The sequence below is a fragment of the Bison bison genome, unplaced genomic scaffold (assembly GCF_000754665.1).
Source record: "Bison bison bison isolate TAMUID 2011002044 unplaced genomic scaffold, Bison_UMD1.0 scf7180017864466, whole genome shotgun sequence".
Taxonomy (NCBI): domain Eukaryota; kingdom Metazoa; phylum Chordata; class Mammalia; order Artiodactyla; family Bovidae; genus Bison; species Bison bison.
In genome coordinates, this window is record NW_011495027.1 from 15,261,679 (window position 1) to 15,273,930 (window position 12,252).

General features: G+C 37.2%; 1 protein-coding gene across 1 annotated transcript in view; it reads right to left on the minus strand.

The window, feature by feature from the left end:
- LOC105003358 (dihydropyrimidine dehydrogenase [NADP(+)]) overlaps window positions 1-12,252 on the minus strand; it is a 469,109-nt gene that overhangs the window by 321,717 nt on the left and 135,140 nt on the right. The window contains exon 3 of the mRNA XM_010860499.1: window positions 8,596-8,664. Coding sequence (XP_010858801.1) covers window positions 8,596-8,664 — 69 coding nt within the window. The remainder of the gene's footprint in view (window positions 1-8,595; window positions 8,665-12,252) is intronic.

Here is a 12,252-nt window from a genome sequence, read left to right on the forward strand (position 1 = left end):
TTCCCATGAAGTGATGGGACCAGATGCCATGATCTTCGTTTTCTAAATGTTGAGCTTTAAGCCAACTTTTTCACTCTTCTCTTTCACTTATATTTTTCTATAAGTTTGTTTATTTTTGAAGTATAATTGACATCTAATACTATGTTAATTCCTGGTGCACAACACAGTGATTCAATACTTTTATACATTTCTATACATTACAAATAATCATCATTATAAGCCTAGTCACCATCTGCTATCATACAAAGATATTACACTACTATTGACTATATCATGCATTTCATACCCATGGCTCATTTTTTTTTTGTAATTGAAAGTTTGTACCTCTTAATTTTCTTCACCTATTTCTCTCATCTTTTTAAACTGAATCAATTTTATTGTATTTTTAAAAAAATCCATCCTAAGAAACATGAAGCACAGATAATTTTGTTTTAATTTAATAATTAAGTAGGACTCTTTCTTATTTAACTCATTAATTTATACAAATGGATCCTATAGAAATGACAAAATATTTCACACTAAGCATTTTTAAAATAACTGGAGAACCATAGAATTCTTTAGAAGTCTTCTGTAAAAACTCTAAGAACAATTAAAACACTTTTTTTTTTTTTTAATTTGAGAAATGGAAGATAAACTAAATGATTCTTCTACCTAACTTCTAGAATTCCTTCAATGCCACCATTTCTTTTTGAGTAAGGTAAGCATGGCTCAGTTTCCATAATATTATAACATGTCTATCACATCATAGAAAGACTTTTTTAAAAGTTCATTATTTTCTAAGCATATCAGACCTTTCTTTAGTCCAACAGTTTTTCTTTAAATCTTTCTTTTCTTCCTAATCATTAAAGATTTTTTCCTATTTTATTAATTTTAAATAAGACCTCAACAAACAAGTATTCTATCGATAGTTATATCTTTCTTGGTTGACTTTCTTACTCACTTTTACTCATTAGTGAGTCTGCTTTTCCTTCTGCACATTTGTGAAAGTTCATTGAATCATTCAGCCTATTTTCTAACATGGTTTTATTATGGTTTTTGTAAATGCTTCATGTTATTTGAAAATTATTTGAATCACAGTTTGGTGGTAAGCTTAGACAAAACACAACTCTGAGTTCTAATTCTAGATCTGCTAAGGAACTTGGGCAAGTAAGTTAACCTTCTTTGTTCCCATCTGTTCAAGTGTAAGAGCTTCCCAGATGGCTCAGCACTAAAGAATGCATCTGCCTGAAATGCAGGAGACTCAGGAGACATGGATTCCATTCCTGGATCAGGAAGAGCCTCTGGAGGAAGAAATGGCAATCCACTCCAGTATTCTTGCCTGGAAAATCCCATGGACAGAGGAGCCTGGTGAGCTACAGTCCATGGGGCCTCAAAGAGTTGGGCACAATTAAGCACTAAGCACACATACATTCAAGTGTAAACTGGAGACAATAGGACCTATCTCAAAACCATGTCATGTGAGAATCTGCAGCTTAATTAAAAGATTGTACACTGCAAGTATATATTTTTTCTTATTATGTCTTAGTTATTTCAAATATTTCTTTTAGACTTATTTGCTTTAGACTGCTAGTTGAAATGCAGCAATTAATAGCAAATCAATTCAACAACATTTTGGAATAAGCTTTAGGTGGCATTTGTATAGATATTTATACATATTTTCTAAAATGTAAGTGCAAGCTTACAATTAGATTCATAGTAGACAATAATAACTAACATTTATTGAACACTTACAATATGTCAGATACTTTACTAGGATTCTTATAATGGATATATCATTATTCCCATTTTGTAACTGATAAAATCAAGCTACAAAGGGTTCAAGTGACTAATTTATTATTCTAAAGCTTGTAAATGAGAATAGGATCTTTAAATCAAGCATTTTAAGTATAGAACCTGTATTCTTGGTCACTATCATAACTTATTAGAAATCAGGTAATCCATGGCTAGAATTGTTTTAACGTGATAACAAAACATTACAACTTGACATCTTTCAAGTTTCTAAATATTAAATAGATATTAAAATCTTGTAAGACCACTTATTAAATTTAGTCTTTTCAGTGACTGTCAAAAATTTTCCCACCACTATACACATATACAAATGCTAACCCACTAAACATACCCATAAAGATCTTTGAAATGAGGATCTAGGCCTCAAAAACAGATAATCCTGCTCAAAATAACACCAAGAGCTGGGGAGTACTCATTTGGCCTCTGCTTCAATATTCTTGTCATACGATGTACACCACCTTAAAAGGCAGTTAATTCTATTTCTAAGCAACCACATGCATTCAAAAAGGCTTAATTGCTGAATTACCATGAAATGTTAAATTAACTGAAACTGGGCATGCATTCTGACTCCTGTTAGTCACAAGCTTTTTAGTTTAGTCACTTAGCCCAGAGTTTATTCTGCCTCACCTAAATGATTATACAATAAAATAATCTAGTGAAGGCAGTGACATAGAAAATTTGCTGCTCCTAATTTCATACATTATCTATTTATCATCTGTTTATTGGCATGAAGTAGAATGATGTGTTAATAGTGTGGACTATAGAGCCAGATTTCATGGGTTTGAATCCCACTTTTACCACATACTAGCTGTGTGAACTTGGGCATATTATTTAACAACTTTTGACCTCAGTCTCCTCATTTCCAAAACATGGAAAACAGAAAAGTACCTCACAAGATTGCTTTTCTAAGGTACAAATACATTTAATAAAAGTGAATGACTTAGAACAGTGCCTGGACTGCAGTAAATATTATGTAGTATAAGCAGTTAATCTAGTCTAACTACCTGTCTCACTGTCTATCCATCTATCTATCCATCCATCTATCCATTCAGTTACAATCTCCAACTTGCTGTTCCTCAGCTTTGATCTGAAAAAGAATATAAAGTAGCTATACACACTTCGGGGGCTTTACAGGTGGCTCAGTGGTAAAGAATCTGCCTGCCAATGCAGGAGATGCAGGAGACAAGGGTTCAATCACTGGGTTGAGAAGATCCCCTTGAGTAGAAAATGACAAACCACTCTGGTATTCTTGCTAGTATCCTCTGTCCATGGAGAATTCCATGACTGAGTGACCGAACAACAAAACAACAAAAATCCATACTTGGGATTGGGGGAAGGGGTGGCAGAAAACTATTCTAAGAAATTCTCAGAGTAGTGGTAGTAATGTGATTTCTAAAATTCTCTGATTCATTTTGTAAAACCTCTCAGAGAAATTAGGGAAGCAAAACCACAAACCCTTGGACAATATATCCAACAAAATGGGGTACACGGTTCTTTTCCTTCTCCTTTCCTTACCTCTCTCTTCCTTATCGATCTGGGTAGTTCTAAAGTCACTGGCTGGGGACGAGCAAGGTAGGTGACTAGGAAGTTCTGAGGAAGAGCCATGAGGGCCCAGTGAGGGTATCAGAGCCTGAGCACAGTGAGAATGACAGACGTGTGGAGGGTGGCTTGGGGTAGTAAATCAGAGCCCTAGTGGGAAGAGAAGTCTTCCATGGGTCAAGGGGAACAAGTAAAAGATATAAGAGACCAAGCAGGGTAGAAAGACATGAAGCTACATTTTTTGGTGCCTGCTCAGTCAGTCACTCAATCATGTTCAACTCTTTGTGACCCCATGGGCCGTAGCCTGCCAGGCTCCTCTGTCCATGGAATTTTTCAGGCAAGAATACTGGAGTGGGCTGCCATTGCTTACTCCAAGGACACTTCTTGGATTCTCCCTAATTTTCTTCTGTTAGAAGAATACATGAGGCCCACTGCCAACTTTCTACATAGCAACACTGTCAATTAGTCTCAACTATCCAAAACCGGGGACTCAAGTTCTCTGGGATCTTAGACCACTTCGAGGTGGACCTGGGACAGGTCAACACTGGATTGGCTTGGGCCCCACTGGGTACTAAGTCTGTGACTATCTCCTATCTCCAACTAGGCATCTATCTTTCCTGATTCTATTCTGTCCTGCTGACTGTTAGTATTCAGGAATTTATATCCAACTGGTCCTACGTATTCCTACCATGTACCTCTGTCTGCTTTGTATCTCAGCCTATTTGAGATTTCCTAACTTCAACATCTATTTAATTTTATGAAATACCACTAGTCCAGATCCTAGTTTATAAAAAAAAAAAAACCGAAAACATGAAAAGAACCTGGCTTCAAAGTGGTTTATTTGGACTCTGCTAGGAATAGTATGGTCACCTGGTTTGACACCTATGCCTCTCAGCTGGACCTTCCTTGTCTTGGCCTACCAGTTACAGTCAGACCCTTGGCAATCGCCCATCAAATCCCTGACCTGAAACCTTCAGCTTTGGATTTTAATCACCTCAAGTTCGTTGTGACAAATCAAATTCATTCTTCCCATTTACTCTGTAATTGCTTCCTTTTGTTTATCACATGCCTGTATATCAGCTCTGTGCCTTTATTTTGCTTCATTCAACAAATATCTGAGGACTATCCACTGACCAGCAAAGCCCTGTGTTTGGAATTGGAGGTTAAATAGTGAACCAGGTGAAGTCTCCACCCAGACAGGTTGCTTTGTCATAAGGAAGACAGGTCAAAGAGCTGATGACATCACTGTTAATCACCAGTTTTATTAAATTCTGTGGAGAAAAGGCACAAGCAGAGGTAGACCCAGATTTGGGGGAGGAGCCTGAAGTTCATACAATTTGCAGATACTTCTTTAAAAATAAAAATGATTTAAAAATTAAAAAGAGAAAATCAGGTATGGGCCTTGGAAGTAGCTTGTACAAGTAAGGGCTCTGAAACTTAAGCTTCATCAACTTTATGATAAACTAGCTTCTGAGCATAGGATTTCAGAAGGAGTAGGACAGGGAGCTCCAAGAGGAGGAAGAGAGAACATTTCAGCCCAGGATAATGGCAAAGGCTCTGAGGTGCACGTGTGTTGGAGGAGTAAAAGAAGGCCATTGGGGTCTGGAATGTAAAGAACAAACCCAAGGGGACACCAGAGAATGGCCAGGTACCAGACCATACAGGTCAAGTTAAGAGTTTTACATGGTCAGAAAGCTAGCGGGAAGACTGTGGTTGATTGGAAGCAAAGAGATTAATGGGGCTTTCAGATTAGGATGGTAGCAACTCATATTGAGGGCTTCCCAGGTGGAACGAGTGGTAAAGAACCTGCCTGCCCATGCAGGTTAGATAGAAGAGCAGGTTTGATCCTTGGGTTGGGAAGATACCCTGGAGGAGGACAAGGCCCCCCACTCCACTATTCTTGTGTGGAAAATCCCATGGACAGAGGAGCCTGGCAGCCTGCAGTTCATAGGGTCACACAGAGTTGGACATCACTGAAATGACTTAGCATACACAAACGCAATGCATATTGAGCCACACCTAATTTATATGTCTCCTCAAATTTGATGGCCTTACTTGCCACCCAAGCTTTTGCCACTAGCTTAAAAAAGAACCTTGGTCCCTGTTGCTGTCCTCAGCTTTCCCCTGTCATTGCCAGCTCTCATAGCTCCCTCAGGATGAGAGCAGGACTCTCCACTGAATGTGTCAGAGTGGGAGCTCCAGGAGGGCCAGTGCTCTCAACATGCTGTGGGATTTGGCTTCTGAAGCAGTTGCTTAAGGAGGGAGGGACATGCAGCCCAAATGTGCAGAGAAAGTAAACCTTTGGGGTATAAAGTGTGACGAGTGAGAGAGAAGAAACAGAAGGAACCAGTAGATGTGTCCTTCACTCGTCTTCTTCTCTAAACTGTTGTGAGGCAGGATGATCCCACACAGCCCTCCCATCCCACATGGCTGAGCAATTGGCTCCATCTCCTTGTGAAGTGGCAGCTAGCTCTGGAACGCACAACGCTCCATCTGCTTTCCCTTCTTCCCATTGCCTTCACTCCCCTCACACCCCCCTTAATCTTATTGCTTTGGAATTGAATCCTTCAGTGAAGCATCTTCACATTAATTTTGACTCAGGCTCTGTTTTCTAAGCTAACACACATTAAGAAAGAAATGGATTCCAAATCTATTCAAATGAGTTCAAGATCTATTTAAGATCTACTATGGGGTATGGTTCAATTTGGTATACACATTTAAAGTGTGAACATGTCTACCTAGCTGAGGCTATACCTTATTCACCTTTGTTTTGGATGGCCAGGGACTCTGCAAATAGTAAGTGCTTCAGAGATCTTCCCTCCATGGAATTGGAATAGTTTATCAATGTCCCAGAAAATTAGGATAGCATGTGATCAGATACCTGAACCAAAGAAATTGAGCAGAGCCTAACAATGCTACTAATTTGACACCAAGCTATAAAAACTTTTCTGGAGGCTGCTTCTGTTTTATGGTGCTCAAAAAACAAGACAAATTAAAACCAGGTTGAGGAATAAGACATTAAAAGTATGTGTATTCTAGAGAGTTAGAGTGAAAAAGAAAGTTTGGTTCAACATGGTTCTATTTCCAAGAATATGCATGTGAAAAAAATGATATATTGCATGCACACTGACTTTTAAAAACAGCATCTGGTAGATTTTACCATAGTTTAAGAATGTACTAGGTTCCTGGTTTTTTAACCACCCCCCAACATGGCCTTAAATGTTTATTCAAAATAATACAATAAAATGTTAGTCTCCAATGAAGTAAATAATAATGGTCCCTTCTTGTCCAAATTTTAATTCTGATATAGAGTTTCTCTCTCAATCTCTATTTTTTCATATTTTTGTACAAATGGATCTACTCTGCTATTACACACATTCATTTCTGTTTTCAGATATAACAGTAAAGAGCTGATAGCAAGATTTTCTGAATTCCCTGTTGTGCAATTCAAGAATTAATCTACTCTGTGGAGAGGAACTTCATGAATTTAAAGTATATCCATCATCATATTAAGTGATTTGCTGAACTTAAAAGCAATGGCTTGTAGAACAGCTGGTATGTTCTCTCAGATTCCTACCCTTCATTATCACCACCCCCAAACAAATGTACATTGTAAGTAGTATAGTAACTTTGGCTTGAACACTTTTGTTTTTGTTGATTTGTTTTAATGTGGGCTCTTCCATTGTAAGAAAATCTGTTTTAATCTGTTGTGAAGCATGTGTTCACAGAAACAAAACCAAATACTGACTCTACAAAGCTTTATTGGGTGCCTACCATATGAGCTATGGTGGAACCATCCTGCCTATTGCTTCCCTCCAGGGAAATATGAAGACCTGGGGATAGTTCCTTCCTGTGTTATGCCCTAAGCTGGTCCATATTTCAAAGATTAGAGGGAACTTTTTTTAATCGACACACTTCAAGATTGAACTCCTTGATATACAAATTGCTCTTCTGTTGAGAGATCTAACAGACTATTTTGACTGAATGGAAGGCATATCTTTTTCCTTTTCTTTCTTTCAAACATATTTTCCTTTTTTTCTTCCTTCCCCTTTTACTTTGATTGATTGCTAATGAGAAGCTACAAAATAATATTGAATAAAACCTCAGTTAAAGAATTAGATATAGAGTGTGAGAAATATGGAATGTATCTTTAAGCTGTATCTTTATACATATATAAAAGCTTTTGACTTTTTAAAAGTAAAATTGGCTTATTTAAAATTAAGGCTTATTATTGACAAAAATACTTTCAGTATTTTATTCTACAGAAGGCAGAAGAGCAAGTAGTGTGATAAAGCCATTCATCATAGTCAGCTTTAAATTGGCAAAACTCATGCCAAACCTGGGCTCTGTGGAAAATTTCACGGTCAATTAGGTAAATACATGTGTAAAATGGACCCAGCAACAAAGATCACGAAGCCAATTACTGATCATATTTAATTTCATCTAAGTCCCAGAAACAATTTTTGCCCTCACAGATCTAAGATATCCAAATAAACTGTACAATCACAATTTTTAAATGCTATAGAAAGCTTTATAACATTTCATAAGGCAGAGCTGTTGGTTCATAATTATTATTAGGTTTAGTCTTCACTTCTTAGAGGTTTTCAAGAAACCCCAGCTACAGTGTTTTTCGTGATAGAACAATGGACATAAGTACACAATTTTAAGTATGTATTTTTCTATTTGAAATAGAAATTTGAGGCACATGGTTAGTTGTTTGCATTTGTGCAAGATTCAATTTATATTATAGAAAACTCGCTGACTAGTGTTCCATTCAGGAGCATTCTGTCCTACCATTTTATGCATGTCTGTATTCAAACTAGTATAGTATTAAATGAACCTTTTATATTTTAAATATTCAAGAGCTTTATATTCAAAATTTCTTTTCTTGCTGTCAAACTAGCTTGCCTAAAGGCAAGGTAAGATCAAGTTAGACTCTCAAAGGTAGAATTAAATTTTATCATGGCATCCATCATAATATACAGTTTGCTTAATATGCAAATAAAGAGTATATGGAGTCAAAGAATAAAGGATTTTTAGGCAGTGTGTGAAATCCAAGGGACTACTTTTATAGAATAGATTCCTTTTAAATTTACATTTCCATCATTTTAATGAAAACACAGGGTAAACAAATTATAATAGAAATGTTTTAAGTTACCATTTTTCACTCAATTTTTCTTCTACAGGGTTATTTTTCATGACAGCTCTTTATTTAAAACTAATAAAAATAGAAGAGAAGAAATAAAATAAATATAAAGAAATCATTACCTCAGCCTTTCTGGAGAGTTCCATCCAGTCATTTCTGTTGTAACTGCACATGATGCTAGCAATCACAATCTTTAAAAAGAGAAAGGAAAGAAAATTAGTTCAAATAGTTATGTCTTTATACACAGGGGTCTATGATATTTACATATATATGTTTATAATGGTAAATTATATCATAAAAATTAGTTTTCCATCTGCTGAAAGAAATCAGTAAAGTACAGCATGGAATTATAGTGAAGCAAAGGATAAGATCTGGGGCTTCAGACTTAGGTTAGAGACTTTCTCATTTACTATCTTTGAATGCTTGAGCAAGTTACTTAACTTCCCAATCCTCAGCATTCTCATTTTTCAAATGGAGATAATAATACTGACTTAGCCAACATCAAAAAGTGATAGTGATTACATGAATTTGCGTATGCAAAAAGAGTTGTTTAAGTTATCCAATGATGTAGTGCATGTGTACTCAGTCATGTCCAACTCTTTGTGACCCCATGGACTGCAGCCCAGCAGGCTCCTTTGTCCATGGGATTTTTCAGGCAGGAATACTGGAGCAGGTTGCCATTTCCCACTCCAGGAGATCTTCCTGACCCAGGGAATGAACCCTGGTCTTCTGCATCTCCTGAAATGGTAGGCAGATTCTTTATCACTGAGCCACCTGGGAAGCCCATAATGACGTAGAAATATTTATTAACGTAATTACTGGTATAGCTAAAAGGTTTCAAGATATGGAAAGGAAATAAATTAGTGTCTTCTTCAATCACATCTTATTATAGTATGGATAATTACACCTTACATATTCAGAGTGAATTACAGTTTTAAAGTTTGCTAAATGTTGATTATTTAACTACAGTATTACAGTATAATGGAGGCTTCATAGAGTAGTAGTTACTAGTATCTGCTCTGAAGCCAGAATGTCTAGATTAGAGTTCAGACTCTATCACTAACTGTGTGGTGCTGGACAAGACATTTAATTTCCTCATTGGTTAAACATGGATAACACTACAATCTACTTGCTGCTGTTGTGTCTGACTCTTTTGCAACCCCATGAACTATAGCCCACCAGGCTCCTCTGTTCGTGGAATTTCCTGGACCAGAATACTCGAGTGGTTGTCATTTCTTTCTCCAGAGGATTTTCCTGACCTAAGGATAGAACCCATGTCTCCTGCATTGGCAGGTCCTTTACCACTGAGTCACCAGGGAAACCCACTATCTACTTAGAAAAGTAACAATCAAATTGCTAAGAGTTTATGACTCTAATAACGTACTAGGTAATGCTTTAATGGATTTTACCCTATTAACTTACTTAATTGTTCTCAAATGATTCTCCCCATTTTACAGATGAAGAAGCTGAGGTACTGAGACATAAAGGTTACAGAGCTAATGAAGAGCAGAGCCAGGACTCAGACCCAAAAATTTAACTAAGAATCTGTGTTTTTAACCATTAGTTTTTGCAGGCCTAATGTAAATATTCAGTATATGTCAGTAATTACTTTCTATTATTACCATTTAAAGACTATGAGATCAGGACATAAAGTCTGTGCCAAATCTGAAGCCACAGAGTCTAGTAGAAGAGTCCGCTAAAAGCCACTGGGCTCTCACCACATACAGCTTTTTTTTTTTTTTTAATATGTCTAAAAAAACAAAACAAAGATGTGACAAACAAGTCAGATGAATGCTTTTATCAAGAAAAGAAAGAAAATAAGCTATAATCATACGGGAGAGAGTTCTGAATACCAGAGCTCTAAATACTGAATAAGCCTGTCCTTAACGTTGGGTCAATTTTTTCCTGATAGACTATAATCCTCCATGGGTACCTGGACTGCTCTGCACCATTCATCATTTTATCTACAATAACCAGCATGATGTTTGGCACATAGTAGAATTGATTGAATAAATGTACGAGGTGACTAAAGGTTTAAGAACAGAGAGTTGCATTTTCAGTTTATCCTTTTAAGATTAAGCAGAAATGAACACCATGAGTTAGAGAAGGGAAAAAATAAACAATTGGTGAAAACTTTTGGCAAATTATTATTGTATGATTCAGAGAGAAGAGTGAGCAGAACAGTTGTTAATGCTGGTCTTGGTGACAGAGAAAGGGTCAGATGTCAAAATACACAGAAACTGTGTGTATTAAGATTGAAAAAGAAGAATCAGGAGATCTGAGAAGCTGACTGTGAGTGACTGAGAAAATCTTACAACTTTAGTCAGACAAAAGTAAGACGATGCTGAGAAAAAAGGAAGCCAGGAGAAACAGTGTATTCAAACAGATTCCTATTAGAGAGAGGAACAAACAGAGAAAAGTAAAAGTAGATGATGACTAGAGGAGGAAAAGTAAGAATGCATGATTGTTTTTTACTGAGTTTAGGATTCAACTTTTGTGTAGCTTTTAAGAACTGGGGAGGAAAAAAAAATGTAAGAATGACCCTTGGCCTTTTCTATAGGGGCTGAAAAAAAGTGAAAGGTCAACTTCTAAACTTGCCCATCTACAAGCAAGAAAGGGTCACCAGAATAATTATGCATCTTCAATACACTCTGCCATTTTCACATGCTATAAAATCTTGACATTATTCTGCCCCACCCTCCAGTTAGAAAACAGAGCAGGGAGGAATTCCCCAGAGAGGCAACCAGACCTTCAAGGACTATACTATTACCTCCTCTTGAGTATTCCTTGCACGGGGGACTTCATTTGAAATGAAAACCAATTGGGATGAAGGCTGGGGGCAGGTGGACAGATTCTACTGTCCTCAGTGGCCTCGAGTTCAAGTCAACAAATACACCTTTCTTTTATTTTTTAAAATTTATTTTAATGGGAGGCTAATTACTTTACAATATTGTAGTGGTTTTTGCCATACATTGACAGGAATCAGCCATGGGTGTACATGTATATCCTGAACCCCACTCCCACCTCCCTCCCCATCCCATCCCTCTGGGTCATCCCAGTGCACCAGCCTGAGCGCCCTGTCTCATGCATCGAACCTGGACTGGCGATCTGTTTCACATATGATAATATATATGTTTCAAGGCTATTCTCTCAGATCATCCCACCCTCACCTTCTCCCACAGAGTCCAAAAGACCGTTCTATAAAGAAAGGTTAATCTAAGGATTTAGGGAAGGAGCAGACTCCCCAAGCTTGCTGGTAAAATGTCAAGAGCAAGGTTAGATCCAAAGATTCAGACTGAAAAAATGACTTTCTTATTAGATACTGATTCTGTGGTGAAAGAGACAAACAGTAGACCTAGGTTTTTAGGGAGTTCTGTTAGCCAAAACCAAGAAAAGACAGGCAAACACAAAAACCAAACTTGCTTCCACTAATGGCAAAGTAACCTTCAAGTTTATACTCCCATATAAATATGAAGTGACTGCTATATCAGGATGGCATCCTCCTCCCGTGTCCCTTTCAGGTGCCACAGAGGACAAGAGGGAAGATCCTTCTAGTGGGGAGGATCCAGGTAGGCAGAGGGGCTGACCAAGAAAGCCACTTCCAAGAAATCAAGGTTTACTGGCCCTGACAACTGGATATGATAGATGTTCTCAAGTAGGGACTAACATAGTTCCTCTTTACTAAATGGTGATTTTGACAAAGCTGTTTTTTCTTCAAATATATATTTATTGTGCCTGGATTCGTTAGAATCATCATTCACCTTTTAAGTCCCCAGGAT